Source organism: Rhinichthys klamathensis, unplaced genomic scaffold, assembly GCF_029890125.1.
Source record: "Rhinichthys klamathensis goyatoka isolate OS25496 unplaced genomic scaffold, OSU_Roscu_1.1 h1tg000206l_1, whole genome shotgun sequence".
NCBI classification, from domain to species: Eukaryota; Metazoa; Chordata; class Actinopteri; order Cypriniformes; family Leuciscidae; genus Rhinichthys; species Rhinichthys klamathensis.
In genome coordinates this window covers 2,647,452-2,664,863 of record NW_026606731.1, presented here as the reverse complement: position 1 = coordinate 2,664,863, position 17,412 = coordinate 2,647,452, and the positions used below count along the sequence as shown (strand labels likewise).

Genomic DNA, 17,412 nt, shown 5'->3' with positions numbered 1-17,412 from the left:
AAAGAGAGAGATATTTATATACTGTCCCGGGTTAACAAGTCTGTACAAGGAGAGGAGGAATGAGATGAGACACAAGGCTCCCCTCCCTCTCACCGTCCTTTTCTCCCTACCGACTTAGAGCAGTTGCGCAAGATGGTTGACAGTGATTTGGTAAGCGCAATCTTTACCATTCAAGATATATTAGCCAAACCATCTGTAAGGTCAGAGAGGTAATGGCTATTGTATATTTTATGAAGGAGGCTGCAGTTAATCAAACGAATGAAGGTGATTTTTGTGAGGCCACACATCATGGTATTGTTCCAAACCCTAGTGAGCTTCCATGCTGTCTATACAGTCTACACAGGCAGCATCCTAACCAAAATGGAGCCCAACCAAAAATTGGCTCGTGGACTTTATGTGACGAAAGAGAAAAACTGAGCACAAACTTATATACTGAAAATAAAATAAAATAATAAGAGAAAAGAAAATCGTACTGTTAATATTTAGCAATTTAGGCACACTTTTAGGGGTCGAATTTTAACAGGACAAAACTATTTTGTAACAACTCTTCACTACTGATTAAAATACAGTTATACTGTTTGTAGAATTGACATTTCCTGACTCTATTTACCATCTTAATAAATAAACAAACAAACAAAAACAAACAAATTAATTACTATATTAATGCAAAGTTCTGTCATGAAACTCGAGATAGAGCAGGCTGTTAGGTCCTTAACTCAACCTGCTTACAATCACACCATTCTCTATAGGGCACAGCTGATTGGTTCCTGCTGAATCAGTACCCAATGAGCTCGCTGCTCAACCTTCAAATATTTGGTCAGCATTGCTGTAGCAGTTGCAGCGCACTTTCCGAAACCCTCCAACTTCCCCAGCTCCACCTGTATAGATCTGCTATTATTAATTCATGTACGCTATATTGTACAGCAGCAGCATGTCTTACTTGCTCACAGCAGCGTGTTGTGTACTGTATGTATTGGCAGTAGCAAGTTCATGTACTCTGCAGCAGCAATAACCAACAGCAGCAGCAGCGCCAAGACCAAACATATTAACATTGTCATATCCAGCATGCGAAACACTCAGAGTTGTCATGACAGAAATTAATTCATTAATTATTGAGCTTATTGCAATAGATTCTGGCATTGCCCATGAAGTATACATGCAATTATTTTGATCAAAATAATGGTAGCACTTTATTTTACAGTCCTGTTCCCATGTGCATACTATTTACCTATTATAGTTATTACAATAACTGGGTAATAACTAGGTACTAACCCTGAACCTACCCATAAACCTAACCTTAACCCATGTAGTTAACTTATATTAACCAGTACTTTCTTAGGTAAGTACACTGTGAGCAGGGGCGTAGCCATCATTTCAAAAGTGAGGGGGACAGAATGTCAAGTGTAATACCATTTTTTTTCAGACTTTTGTTGACAGGTTAATTGGCTTAATATGCTATTTATATTTAACGCAATAAAACAGAAAGAAAGAAATGCAGATGTTCAGTACTTTATATTGCACATGCAGGGTTTTTCCTGGCTTAAAACGAGGCGGAGGTGGTAAAATCCTGATCATGTATTTTAATTAGATAATAACATTTTTATTTTTCGTAGACCATCATATAGCCTACTGTGTTTCCCACAGTATTTTTGTAGGTGGATCTCGGTAGCCTACTTCTAGGGGGGTCCGGGGGCATGCCACCCCGTAAGAAAATTTTGTACATTTTAAAGATAAATTCATTAATCTGGTGCACTTTGAGTCCCCCGAATCCACTGTTAAAAATAAATAATTCACCCGTCAACCGCCCAAACATATGATATTCTCTGATTTAGATATCTGATCATCGCATTACAATTATTCAAATTATCAGTGTTACTGTTAAGCATGATAATATGGTTAAATATCACACTGAAGTAGGCTGATTTAAAAATAACATTTATTTAAAATAAAAGTTCTTCTTTTGGCAAAATAACATTTCCTTAATAGCCTAAAGTCTGTCTTACTAAACTAAAACTTTCCAATTGAAAACCTTCAAACGTCAAGCTTTTAAAAATACTTCAAACTTTCTAGTTAGGCTTTTTCAAGAGAACTTAAAGTTTGTCTACAAACTTTTTTTTATCTAATTGTAAAGTGTTACCGAATTATGGTAAACATCATAGTCTACAGGGATGTAGCCCTTTCTGTTACTGCCTGATTCAAGCAGATAATGCATGAACATACAAATTCAGCATTAACAATCACCATGTTTATTCTAATTTGAAGGGCTTTGATAACATATCTGTGAAAATAAAAGACATTACGAATAAAAAAAGATTGAAAATAGTGCACGTTTGTGCGGGACGGGTATAGTGAATATTTTCAATTTACAACAAAACTTGTTAATTATTCAACAAGAGAAATAGGCAGAGTTATTCATCATTGTGCAACCCAATTCGGATACCACATGACAACTTACTTAGGCCTACTAGTGCTTGACTTTTTCGTGAAAAAGGAGTGAAGAGTTTTTTTTTGCCGTTTTGAACTCTATGAAACTGATGGATTCGGCGCCGGTGCGAGCATGGGCGTGTCGTAAGCTAATGCACGAGTGACTGATTACCGTGGAAGCGTGAAAGTCACGTATGTAGATAAACTATCCTTGACTCTTTGGATTTTAAATCTCGATGTAGGGCAGGCTATACACACCCGCGAAAACCTCAGCTTGTCATAGACACATTTGCCCTATGAAAAAGTGCGGGGGACGAATTTACATTTTATAAAAAGTGGGGGGGACACGTCCCCCCCGTCCCCCGCGTAATCTACGCCCATGACTGTGAGTACACGTAACTGTAAAATAAAGTGCAAACAAAATAACTTGTAATACAGGATATTTTAACAACATTTGGAACAGACTTCATTTCAACAGTATGTCTAAAAGAAAATGTTGTCCAGGTTGGCATATAACTGGGTTCCAAAACGAAACCCAAACCATTCTACATCAGTCATTTCTGTCAGTTTATGTACGAACAGCGGCTGCATTTATATGTGACCTTTATTTTAAAAACTCCATAAAGCTGAAGGTAGTAATTTTTCCGATGTTAAAATGAAATTAATATGCTTTTTCTCATATTCAGAGATAATTATAAGAAAGGTATTTGCAGTTTGATTTCTGAAAAGCGTAACACTCTGTCTCTTTGGTGCTAATAAAACATTTCCAACCAGTTGGACAGCAACACTAAATCAACCAATGGAGTGAGTTTGGGATAAAGGCTGAGCTTTTGTCCAACCAATGCCTGACAGGGAAAGATTGTTCGCAAAACCTGTGTAAAAACAATCATTATTTTTGCAATTCTGTTTATTGCTGGAGGCACAGAAATTACACACTTAACCTTTCAAGAATAAAAGAGCAGAACTGGATTACCACAGTAATTTAGATCATTTCCAGAGACTGGGTCAATAACAAAAGCACAGTGTGATGAATATACCTGAATTTCCACACCATAGCCCATGTAGACTGTCACGGTGTATGTGCAGTCCAGATTCGTATTGTACCAACTCCTGGCTTGCTGTGGCGTTTCTATGTAGCCTCCCGGCGATGTGAAATTGGTGCTGCATGGAGCTGCATTAGAAAAGGTAGAAGGACAGAGAGAGAGACAGAGAAAGTGTGAGCCTTTCAACAGAGGCGAGCCTTTTCTCATTCTCTCCACCTCACTTCATTGCATTGTCTCCCGTTTTTAATTGTCTTTCAAGGTTTTCTCATTTTCTGTCAGGACCAACAGGGTAAGTTTTCCTGCCCTGCTGTGTAGGAGAATGCAGACAATTCTAGTGAAATGGCAGGTGAGCGAATATTTTCTGGTAGCCTTGAGGTCTTTCTGCTCTGTCGGCTCTTTTATCTCCCTCTAGAGTTAAGAGCTGCTGGTCACGATATATGTTCTCGCTCCATATAAATTCATACTCTTGGTTTAGTTATTAGGGATGTGCAAAATTACATATTCTCATATTTGAATTGTCAGATGATTGTCTGAACAACTAGTTGGCTAGCGGCCTCAAGGAAGCCCTGTATAATTGAACTGCATCACTTCCAACAGCCCAATCAGATCAAAGTTTCTTATTATATGGACACTTACACATAAATAAATAAATAAACTAAAGAAATAACTTAGGGATGCACTGATATAAAATAATTGACCTATATTGATAAGCAGATAGATAAAAGTGAATTTAGGTATCACAACATTATAATGTACTGTGTTTGTTAACATTATAATGTACTGTGTTTGTCTCTTATTAACATTAAGAGAGTGTTAGATGATGACTAGAAGGAAATGTAAATGTAAGGTAATTGACATGATCATGCACTATTAAATATCCAATATTGGATGATACCAATAAATCATTGAAAAAACAACAATCTCTAATATGCACCGATAATCAATATGGTATCTATATATCGCGGATTCCTATTAATAGATAAACTTATTGAGTGCTCAAACTTACTGATGTCAGGGGGCACTGAAATTAAATTACTGAAATTAATTAATAATAATTAAATAAAAAATAATAGATTGAAGATTTATTCATATAACACATAACAAATTAACAAATGCCCCATGCAATAAAAGAAAAAAAAAAAACCCTGAAAGCTGAATATACATATATAAAACACAAATTAATATTAATTTTCAACGACACATTCCCTTGCTTTAAAAAATACTTTCATACATAATATCATATAGTTTGCAGAATGTTCTGTGATTTTAAAGGGACAAAACAAGATTGAAATCACAATTAAAAAGAAATTGTTGTAAACATTATGGGTGATAGCTCATGTTTTTTTCTGATCCTGCATAATACTATCAAAGTCAAAGTAAGAAAGGTGTCAAATAGAGCGGCAAAAAATCACTTATCCAGCGGCAACTTTAAACCCACATCTTTAGGCACAAGCAGGGCATGTAAAACTGTGAAGAGCCCTGATTCAGGCATTAGAAAACTGTGAGAAATATATGTAAATCTTAGTCACGCTGATCGTGTGAATGGTACCTGGCGTCTGCATGGTCGTAATAACCGTTGTAGTGATGATGGTGGAGGTGGTGGTCTCATCATCCAAAGCCCCAGGCATTGATGATGCTTTTACAGCAACATCACTTCCTGGAGTGCCATGTACCTTGATCATCAAGGACTTTTCTTTGTCTCTTTTCACCAGGATAGGCTCGTTGTTTAAGGTCGGAGTGTCATCACCTGTATCTAACTTTTTGGAAGCAGGCGGTGTGGATGTGTGTGCATCAGTAGTGGTCAGTGACGCTACGGTCATGGATATCGGTGGTTCCTTTGTGCTTCTCCTCTGAGTTTCTGCTGAAGGTATGTGTTGGATGTTGGGCACGTGTGGCTGGGTGAGGGCAGCGGCCGATGGAGCCAGTGTGGTGGTTCTGGGAGCTGCTACATCAGAGAATGGAGGCGCGTCCTCGTGTGGGACCAGCGGTGTGGACAGATCCTGGAGGAGATGGGAACTAGAGGATGGCACTGTGGGAAGGTGAGCTGCCCCTCCGCTGTCTTGAAAATACTGCTCGTGGCTTTGGCCTCGGGGGTCGTAAGGCGGGTAGGGCTTAAAAGGTGGATGGTGGTCGAGGCCACTGTAAGGAGGAGCGGTTGTGAAATGGGGCAGGTCTCTGTCTGTGTCCTGTGTGGTGTGATATGGGTTAGACCTGTCCTCTGCTTCCAGCTGACCTCCTCTTTGGGTGACTGCTAACCTCCCATTCATAAAAGAACCTAGAGGAGGCATTCAATAAAAGCAGAGCTCATTATGAAACATACAGTAAGTCTAGAACAGTGTTAACCTCATCAAAAACAAAACTTCGGATGAAAATGTACATTGTGAAGGATTTTTTGATTTTGTCAGGTTACATTATGAAGTCAGTGATAAAGGAATGAAACAATCCTAAACAATGAATCAATGATTTGGACAGAAGTGAGAAGCGGAGTTTATTCAGTTAATAGAGTTGTGCTACTTATACACGTAATGTTTTTTTATTAAAAATGAGCGGTTTTCACATGATACAGGATACAAACACAATAGTTTGTTGTTAGTTCAATGATATAGTCTAGAACTAGACAACCTTTTTGTTTAAAAAGAAATATGAATAAATGTGTAACATATTGTAAAGTGTTTCTCATTTGACTATATTTCCTTCATGTTCATGTTACAAATATTACTTAGACACAAAGTGACGTATTTAATGTCAAATATACAGTATAATCATATGAAATTCAAAATAAACATTTAACACAAAGCCTTAAAAAAGTGAAATGTGCATTTTTCTGTATGAAAACCAATAGAACATTAAAATAATATAAAATAATAATATTTGTTTTTATAAATGACTGATCATTTAAAAAGAAACACGCAAACAACAAACTTATGAGCACTCATAATTTAATGTATGCTCTTTTATAATAAATACAAGCATATGTAACAGACTTACTTGATTAAGTACTTGATTAAGTCACTTGCAAATTATGTTTCAACCAGAAATGTCGATAAAGGTGCCAGAATTCTGTGTACCTTTATATTATTTATGTTAAAATTTTACCTAATGTTTAATCTAAATAAAACTAAAATTAATAAATATGCCATGAAAATTTTTTATTTAAAGGGCATTTTCATCAAACAATAAAAATAAAAATCTGTAAAAACACTGGGTTAGAACTACAATAATAACTTGTTCAAACAACTAGTCCCTTTTAACATATTTCAAAGGCAGCCACCCTCCTTTGTGTAAAGCCTTGCAACTAATTTTCTGTCTCTACCACCCAAGGAGAGGAGGACTGTGTGCTATATGGCATGTGACGCTTTGTGGTTCAGCCATACGCAATTGCAAAGCATTCAAACTGTGGAGTCAGAACCCCCAGAACATTAACAAAATGGAAAAGTATCCACTAAATGGATTATGATTGTAGACGCTTTGAAAATGCCACGGAGCGTGTGGAGAAAAAAAAAAGATAAACTCCTTTGCCATAATTGTTCATTTGAATGCTCTCTCTCCTCCCCAAGCCAATTAATGAGTGCATACCTTCACCAGGCGGCACGTGGAAATGAGTGGATTTGAGAAGAGTGGCGGTGAAAATGCATCTCCCCCACCTGCACCTGGTGAGATGTAATCAGACGGCCTTCAGGAGGGGAAACTTTTGATTTCACAATGCTTCATTTGCACCCTAATGGCTCTCTTTCTGTTTCACGACTTACTAATAACAATCTGCTTCCAACAATGGAGCCCGGTGTGTATGAAGAGCATTCCTATGAAGGGAAGGGAGAGGATGATATCTCAAACCGAACAGAACTGACGGGCTATTTTCCCCCCTATCCTATGAAGTGTCAGAAGCAAAAGATACACATCGTTTCGTAGAGCGGTGTTTTATGAGAGATTGACTTCGCTTTGAGGGAAAAAATCACATCGACATCTAACACATCCCTCACATTCACGCAAAAAAATGACACATGAGAGACAAAGCAAAGGGCAGGAATTCCTCAATTCCTGTCATATATTTAGAATTCAGCCATTTGTAGATCAAACCCCAAAAGCAGATAGGACGTTTTTGACAAGGACACCTAGATGCAAAAATCATCAGGTCCAAATGTCAATCAGAGTTTTGCTTTATGTTTTATTTATTAGCTGTCCCCTTACATGAGTAATTATGAAATAACTGAAGTCAAATTTCAAGGTTGTTATATTAGACAGTCTGAATGTAATGAATGTGCCTAATATTATGAGGTGAATTATTATTAATTTCACCCTGAGCACAAACATCTCTGGAAAGAGCCGTTCACAGAATGTTGGGAGTTCTTCACTTAAAAAAGCTTCACTATGCTTCTCACACTCAATGTCACAGGGATTTTGCTTCCGGAAAAAAAAAAAAATCAGCATTCCCAAATGCTTCCCAGTGGAAAGTCCCATATACACCCTGCACTTCACATAACCCCAGCAATTCATAGTCCAGCAGCTCCTCTAAAAACTCCAGGCAAGACCAAACAGACGTGGAGCGCTGAGGCAGGAGAGTGTTTGATTTGCTCCATTAGTGCTGGTGGAGTATAAACAGAATCTCTCAGACTGACTTCACTGTCTGTTCAAAGGTCCCTCAGTGCTGTGCTCTTCAATGGCTGGATTTGACTTTTAAATGACCATGAGCTTGCCTAAGAAGCTTTTTACCCAAACCAGCGGGGGAGTGTGGGCTTTGTTTTACCCTCTGTTTCATTTTTCTCTTAACTTGCAAATAGGTATGTTCACTGAACTCCTGTTTAAATAGTGCCCTTTAGGCGCGAAACACAACGAAAGAAGAATAACTGCAAATAACAGCTGGAGGGAGAAGAGGGGTGTCTCTCATTTTTATGCAAAAAGTTTCCCTGAGACATCTGTAAAGAAGCACATCATTTAGAAGTCATTATTTATAAGACACTTTTATCCAAAGTGACTTACAGCACAGATATTACCTGAAAAACCTCTCCGGAGCAATCTGGTTTTGTTCCTGCTTTCACATACTCCTAAAAATGCTCCTACTTTTGAGTTCATAAGTTGTCCCCGAGTGTATTTGCACATTGTAAGCACTTTTCTATTAGAGCTACAGTAGAAATAGAAGTTTGCCACACAAAGGACACAGTTCGAGTCCATGACAAGTACATGACCACATAATATAATGCAGATGAATAAATAAAATATTGTATTATAATTTTACTTAAATAAATACAACTATATATAACTATATATGGATATAAAAACTATCAAATAAAATAAACTATATTTGTACCATACAATTTATTATTATTTTCAATAGGCTCAAAATGATATGATATAATATAATATAATTGAATTGCATGTCATCTTAATAAATAAATAAATAGTTGTATACTATATACTATAAATAGTGGAACTTTGTGAATCAAATTGGCATCACTATATAATTTTATGTTTATTCCAACAGGCCTAAATACATAAATATGAAAGATAGAAGATAGTCTAAAAGGTTTATTACAGGTCTAAAGTTCTCACTTGTCATGTATCACAACTGTTCAGTGATCCATTCAGTTTCAACCATATAATGTTTATTTTATATTATTTAAATACACTTATTACAAAAAAAATTATAATAATAATAGTTTGTAAAATACAAACTGATATGGAAGCGGCAATAATAATCCTTTCACATATAATTTGACGACGTGTTTTACTGATATCAGACAGACACTGTGCATGTAACTATAGTTAAAATTACAGTTATTCTTATTATTATAAACTCTATTATTTTCCCAATTCACCGACCACTTACTTTCATGTCTTTCGGGAGAATGGATAAATGTATGTATTTTAAATTCGACAACTCTGATTCTGAATTGCAGTGGAGCTCAACGCCCATTATAGATCAACCAACATATCATTATAAAGGTGTTTAAATGATCAAATTCATTTACTTACATGTATTTGAGAATCTGAATATCAGATATTTCATGATATAATTAACAAGTATGGGAATGTTTCGAATAAAAAAAGGAAACATTAAATAAAACCAATACAGCGTAATTGTGGCTGCGGTGTGTCACGTGACAAGCATGCGAGGTAATCACTGGACATGCACGCTCATTTTTTTTCCTTGCCACTGTTTGCATTGATTAAATTATTACTGCCTCCCTGAAAGGATGTTTTTCTATCGCTTTAAGTGAGTTTTGATAACAGCTCAGCAAGGAGACCAGTATCGTGTTTTAAGAGAGAGACAGATGGTGAGAAAAAAAGAGACGGAGAGACAGATACAGAGAGAAAACACACACCACAAGCCACAAGGTATAGTGAAAACTACAAAAAAAGAGAGAAAGACTGTGAGGCAAAGCACTCCCCTCCCTATTGTGTACAGCTACTAGCATCAATAATGCACCAGGGAAACTAACACAGCACCTCCCTCACAGCTATACGTCTTCAGCCTCCACTGTGGGGAAAAAAACCCTGCAGGAAGAAGCACACTGCCAAGTCTAAGTTATGAAAAAGAAAACAAGAGGGAAAACAAATCAAACTGCACTTCTGCCAGAGGAAGTAACTACATCTGACATCACTCATTTAAGTTGAGCTGCTTAGTTCACTGAAATGACAGTACTGGAAATATACATAGTTTAATGTTTAAGGAGCTTAAATGACTCATCACACCTCTCTATTCATCTACCCAGTCAAGGTTTCTCCGTCTCCTTCCCATTAACAGTCGTGCCGACCTTTCCTTTTATTGTCCCTCCATCTCTATCTCTCTCCACCTCCTTCTTTCAGCCAAAGTCAGTCCAACTCGGAGAGACACAAAGGCCGACTGAGTGACGGAGAACAGCCTCAAGAGGAACTTTGATGTTTATCATTGAGCTTTTCAAAGACTGTAACTAAAAATGGGGCTTATCTTGAACAGACCGCAGAATTCTAAATAAACGGAGCTGATTACATTTCCGAGCATTTTCATTCACTGGAGGAACGGTTCACGGAAAGGCCTAAAAACACTATTTGTTCCATCGTTTTTTCTTCTGACAAAAAGAAAGAAAAAATGCCTCTACAGGTGCTTTTTTTAAACCCATTTTTACTAGTTCAGAAGAAAACTAAGCAATCCGACCATTTTATCCATTAATTCTAGGAAGGTCTTTGAGAACACAAGGAGGGTGGTAACAGAATGCTTTCTACAAACTGTAAGTATGCCTAAAATCAATGCGACTGATGGTCACAGACCCTTTTACTTCCACAATATGACATATTTGCAAGTGAAACAGGATATTAAATGAGAATAAAGTGGAAATGGGTGAAAAGTGTATGTTTCATATCAGAATGGAGCCAGGTTGAATGCAAGTTTGCTAAAGCAATGTGTGAATTGAGCTATTAGGGTATTGTTTAACAGTGTAGGACTGTGTGGGCTAAGTGACAGAAATGGAAAGATGTTTTAGAGCTGAAGCAAGTTATTGCAATATGATTAATGAGGCACTCACAATGGAAGTAAGCTGGGTCCTTTTAAACATGAAAATGCTCTTTCAATAGTGTGCACATATTTAACAGTTTAGTGTGAAAAAAATCAATTACAAATCTTTTCAGTGTAAAGTTACACTGCTGTTCAAAAATTTGGGGTTGGTAAGATTTCTTTAAAGTTTATGAAAGAAGTCTCTTTTATTGCATTTATTGGATCAAATACAGTAAAAAGAGTACAAACACAGTAAAAACAATAATATTATGAGATATTATTCAAATTTAAAATAATTGTTCTATTGTAATGTATTTAAACATTTATTCCAATAAAGGCAAATACATTTTCAGCAGTCATTAATCCAGTCCTGTCACATTATTCTTCAGAAATCATTCTAATATGCTGATTTGATGTTCAAAACACATTTTTTATTATCAATATTGGAAAAAGAATTGCGTTGCTTAATGTTTTTGTCATTCAGGAGTCTTTGAATAATAGAAAGTAGAACAAAGAACAAAATTAATTTGAAATATATATATATATATTATTATGCAATTGTCACGAATGGCTGTTGTATAAAGCGTAAGATGAAAGGAGTAGATAACAAAAAAAACAGTCTTTATTAAATCCAAAAAGAAAACTCAGGAGATCGCAGGAGGAAATGATAAGAACCACATAAAACTGATGATACCGGACAAGAGAACTGAGGGCTTAAATACTGACAAGGAGTAATCAAAGTAAAATAGGAACGAAAACTACTCGGTTACTATCGTAACCTCAGTTCCCTGAGAGAGGGAACGAGTATTGCGTAGCTATACGCAGTGGGGAAACTCCTTTTCCTCGATTTACTGAAACCTATATGTAAAACGCATTTGCAGCTGCACAGCTAGCACACTGAGCGTCTGGCACGCTCATAGGCTGTGCTGCCGCAACTGCACAACCAATGGCGCGGGCGACTCTGACATACAGCCAATGAGCTAGCTCAACGTCAGAGCCCGTCAAGGGGGTGTGGTTTAGCCTATAAAAGACCCCCGAATTCGCCATTATAGCAGGTTTATACGACTGAAGCGACAACTTCACCCGTTACTAAGTGCGGCCGGCTACGCAATACTCGTTCCCTCTCTCAGGGAACTGAGGTTACGATAGTAACCGAGTAGTTCCCTTTCGAACGGTCACTTCGTATTGCGTAGCTATACGCAGTGGGGACGCCCTGTAAAACGCCGCACCCTTAGTAACTGGTTGCACTGCAACTCAGGCCCCCTGAGCTAACAGAACAAGCCAGAACCCAATATAAGAATATATATATATAACAGACCAGACACTGTCAGGCCTGAATAATATATAAGAGTCAGTAACAACCAACAGAATATACTAACAAACCCCGACACTGTCAGGATTATTAGTACAATTCATAACCAGCCTAAGCGGGTTTTATATATGTATGTATGTGATTATGCACAGTAATTTTTTGTAGACAAGACCAGACAGCATCGAGTCTTAATCATACTGAAAGAACCTTCGCCTGCAGGGAAGGCACCTCCATATTATAGAACTTCATAAATGTGGAAGGCGAGGACCAGCCGGCCGCCTCACAAATATCTTGAATGGGAAACCCAGATGACCAAGCCCATGACGAGGCCCTGCCTCTAGTCGAATGGGCCCTGACACCTATAGGGCAAACCTGACCCACTGAAGTATAAGCCATAGAAATGGCATCCACTATCCATCTAGACAGTCTTTGTTTGGTAACTGGACCACCCTTAGATCGGCCACCAAAGCAGACAAACAGCTGTTCTGACTGTCTAAAAGACGCAGAACGCTCCAGATAGACTCTCAGCGCCCTGACAGGGCAGAGAAGATTAACCTCCCCATCCTCGGCAGAAGGGGGAAGGGCTAATAGCGTGATAACTTGCGCTCTAAACGGCGTTGAGAGCACCTTGGGTACGTAACCATGCCTGGGTTTGAGAATGACTCTGGAGTCATCCGCTCCAAACTCCAAACATGCCGGACTCACAGAAAGGGCCTGCAGATCTCCCACTTGCTTGATAGATGCCAATGCCAACAGGAGAGCAGTCTTGAGCGAGAGTGGTTTTAGACCCACCGACCGGAGCGGTTCAAAAGGCGGCCCCTTCAGGGCCCTGAGGACCGTGGAGAGGTCCCAGGGAGGTACTGATGGGGGCCTGGAGGGGTTAATTCTCCTAGCGCCCTTCAGAAATCTTACTACCAGGTCATTTCTTCCCAGTGATTGACCAGCCACCAATGCATGATGCGCTGCGATGGCTGCCACATAAACTTTGAGCGTGGACGGGGTGCGGCCCGCGTCCAGTAGCTCCTGCAGGAAGGAGAGTACCACCGATACCTCACATGACTCTGGGTCAACTCGATTTTTCGAGCACCAGCTGGAAAAACCCGACCACTTCAAAGCATACAGACGCCTAGTAGACGGGGCCCTTGCTTCAGAGATAGTGCCTAAGACCTTGTCAGGAAGGCCCCCGGGTACCCGTTTAGGGGCCACACATGGAGGGCCCATAAATCGGGTCGGGGGTGCCATATCGTCCCTTTGGCCTGTGTGAGGAGGTCCCTCCTCATTGGAACGGGCCAGGGGACCGTGTCTGACAGCTGAACCAGCTCCGGAAACCATGGTCTGGATTTCCAGAGAGGAGCCACCAGAAGGACTGGGCATCCGCTCTCCCTGACCCGTTCGATGACTTGTGGGACCATCGAGATGGGGGGGAAAGCATAAAGGGGGCGGTTGGGCCAGGGATGGGCCAGCGCGTCCCTGTTCTTCGAGAAAAACACCCTGCAGTGGGTGTTGGCTCTCGAGGCGAAAAGGTCGATTTCGGCCTCGCCGAATCTCTCCCATATCAGACTGACCGTCTGAGGGTTCAGAGACCACTCGCTTAGGGGAGTGTTGCCCCGTGAGAGCATATCCGCGCCCAGATTTTGGACGCCCGGGATGTGCGCTGCTCTCAGGGAGCTCAGGTTGGCCTGTGCCCATAGGAGGAGGTCCCTCGCCATAGCATACAGGTTGCCCGACCTGATGCCACCCTGGCGATTTATGTAGGCCACCACTGACATGTTGTCCGTACGGACCAGGACATGGTGACCCCTGAGGTTTAACAGAAATGCTTTCAGGGCCAAACCAACTGCTTTCATTTCCAGACAGTTGATATGTAAGCTCTGCTCCGTGCTCGACCAGAGGCCGGAGGCAGGCTTGCCCTCGTGCAGCGCTCCCCAACCCAGGTTGGATGCGTCTGTAAAAACCACCTTCCTCCTGGAAACTACCCCCATGGTCACCCCCTTGTGGTACCAGTCCTGAGCCCGCCAGGGAATCAGTGCTCTTAAACACCCGTGATTCACCATAATGCGCAGGCTGCCTGACTGCCATGCATGGGTTGGCACACGGCGTTTCAGCCAGTGCTGCAGCGGGCGCATGCGCAGTAATCCCATGTGGAGTACTGATGATGCGGCTGCCATTAGACCAAGCAGTTTCTGAAACCTCTTCAGAGGCGCGTGCTCGCGCGCCCTGAATGCGGCTGCCAGTGTCTGCACAGAGAGCGCGCGCTCCTGAGTGAGCCGCGCTTTCATTGTCACCGAGTCTAAAACCGTTCCCAGAAAGACCACAGTCTGGCTGGGGTTCAGTTCGCTTTTGGCAACATTGATTGTGAGACCCAGGCATTTTAAATGGCCGAGAATCAAATCCCTGTGAACTATTAGTTCGTCTCTCGACTGCGCTAGCACCAGCCAGTCGTCGAGATAATTCAGCACACGCACACCCTGGCTTTTTAGCGGGGAAAGCGCTGCATCCATACATTTCGTGAATGTACGGGGTGCCAGACACAGACCGAACGGCAGAACGGTGTATTGATATGCCCTCCCCTCGAAGGCGAATCTCAAGAATGGCCTGTGACGAGGGTCGATCTGAATATGAAAGTATGCATCTTTCAGATCCATTGAAACAAACCAATCCCCCGGGCGAACTTGCGCGAGAATTTGTTTGAGTGTTAACATTCTGAACGGCCGTCTCATGAGAGCCCTGTTCAAACGTCTCAGATCTAGTATGGGTCTGAGCCCGCCGTCTTTCTTTGGAATTAGAAAATAGCGGCTGTAAAACCCCGAATACATTAGCGCGGGAGGGACTGACTCTATCGCTCCTTTTGCTAATAAATTCTGAACTTCGGTGCGAAGCACGTGACCCACGCCGCTTCTCACCGATGTCTCGATAACCGCCTGGAATTTCGGGGGCCTGCGAGCGAATTGGAGCGAGTAGCCTCGCTTTATAGTGTTTATGACCCAACTCGACACACCGGGGATGGCTTGCCAGGCCATCACCCGTGTGGCTAGGGCTTGACACACTGAATGGGGGGGACCGCCTAACATAGGGGGACCTGATACCCTTACACTGTGATTTGTGCACATACTGAGTGTTTGACTGATTATACCGGCTTTTGCCCGGGGGGATTTCAGTCTTACAACAGGGCGGGGGCCGCCTAGTGAAGGGGGACCGTGAACCCGTGTGATGTGATTGTGAAACATACTCTTTTTGTGCTTTATTTGGGTCGCCGTGAAAACGGCGTTTGTTTGCAAAGACGCGCTCACTGCTGCGGGCCTGTTTACAATAATAAAATCCCCAGCCGCCTGAACTGAACAGGGAGCTGTGGGAAGTTTTGCCAGCTTTTTCGAGGGTGGTCCGGCTAGCGCGAGACACGAGCCCTCTCTCTTTCCTCTCCGTGCTAGGACGACTTCGGAGGCACCTGGTCGGCCGCGGCGCTGGGTCGAGGGCCTTGACGCCTGGGGAGCGGGTAGCGCTTCGCGGGCCTTAGCTGGCGTTGGCTATCAGCCGCAGGGCGGGGCTGAGAGGCCTGTTTCACCGGCTTGGCTGGATGAGGCGAAGGCGGCGGCTTGGGCTTGCTGGTCGCGGAGCTCGACCGTTTCGGCAAGAAGTGTCGCATGGCCTGGGACGCTTTCTGTGCCTCTGTGTACCTCTCCGAGAATCCTTTCACCGCCGGGCCGAAGAGACCGGAGCTGGACACCGGGGCGTCGAGAAACCTCGTTCTGTCGGCGTCCTTGATCTCAGTGAGGTTAAGCCAAAGATGGCGCTCGAGCACGACCAAGCTCGCCATGTTTCTTCCGATGGCCTGTGCTGTAGCCTTAGTAGCACGCAGCGCTAAGTCTGTAGCACTCCTCAGGTCTCGAAAGGTCTCCGGGTCCGGGCCAGACTCGTCCATGGACCGGAGGAGTTTGGCCTGGTAGACCTGCAACACGGCCATCGTGTGCAGGGCCGATGCAGCCTGACCGGAGGCGGAGTACGCGCGTCCAGCGAGGGCTGAGGTGTTTCGGCAGGGTTTGTTGGGATGAGCGGCTCTAGCTCGCCAGCTAGCTGCAGTGCTCGGGCAAAGATGAGCTGCCACGGCCTCTTCGAGGGGCGGCAAAGACTCATAACCCTTTTCCGCTGCGCCATCCACGGAGGAGAGCGTCGCGGAAACTGCAGAACCCACACGTGCTGAGTAAGGAGCGCGCCAGGCCTTGGTTAGCTCCTCGTGGACCTCGGGGAAAAATGGCGCCGGTTTGTGACGCGGGGCCTGCTGGCGCCCCTCCAGAAACCATCCATCCAGTCGACTACGAGGCGGCTCCTCGGGCGAGGCCCACTCTAGCTCGAGGTCCGCGACGGCCTTCGTCAGGATCCGAAGCATTTCGGCGTCGGAGTTCGTCCTGGTCGCTAATCCACTGGCCACGGATTGAGAAGCGGTGACGGGGTCGAGAGAGCCCGGCCATTCGTCCTCAGAAGCGGCGATGGATATGCTGTCGTCGCGCTCGAGAGATCCGCCGAAGGAGACGAGGCCCGCCACGTGTGGGGGGGGGGCGTTGGTCTCCTGTGAACAGGACCGGTGATGGCGTTTGAGTCGGAGAAAGTGAAGCACGCGGGGACGCGGCCGGCGTGCGTTCACAAATCTCCATACCCTCCGGTTGCCGTTGGCTGCGACGCTTCTTCTTCCTCGGAATGGAAAGCGTGGTTGAAGCGGCATCGCCGTCTCGAGAGAGAGCTAGCCGATTGCGCAGCACGGAGATAGGCATGCAGTCGCAGGCCGCACATCCGCCGGCAGAGAGTGCATTCTCCGCGTGGTCGACACCCAAGCAGGAAATGCAGCTCTCGTGTTGGTCTGCCTCGTGCAGACGGCCTCCGCACGTGGCGCAGGATGAACGAGGCATTCTGAAACAAATCACAATAATATAAAGGATATAGGATGTCGCCGGATAGCCACAGGTGAGACGGCGTCAGGAGACAATCGACGTGCAGGCGAAGTCTGCTGAAGAGAAGCTCGCTCAGGCTGAAGGGCTTGTTCGACGGCGAATTCACAGTAAAAAGCTCAGGGACATGTGTACTGTCGCTGAAGGAGTAAAATCTGCTATAATGGCGAATTCGGGGGTCTTTTATAGGCTAAACCACACCCCCTTGACGGGCTCTGACGTTGA

At 42.8% G+C, this 17,412-nt stretch overlaps 1 protein-coding gene across 3 annotated transcripts in view; it reads right to left on the bottom strand.

Annotated features, from left to right (window-relative positions):
* sez6b (seizure related 6 homolog b) overlaps positions 1–17,412 on the bottom strand; it is a 192,903-nt gene that overhangs the window by 92,983 nt on the left and 82,508 nt on the right. For all 3 annotated transcript variants that reach the window (XM_056263439.1, XM_056263440.1, XM_056263441.1), the window contains exons 2-3: positions 5,017–5,742; positions 3,462–3,595 (exon numbers count right to left, since the gene is read on the bottom strand). In XM_056263439.1, the coding sequence (XP_056119414.1) occupies positions 3,462–3,595; positions 5,017–5,742 (860 nt within the window). The remainder of the gene's footprint in view (positions 1–3,461; positions 3,596–5,016; positions 5,743–17,412) is intronic.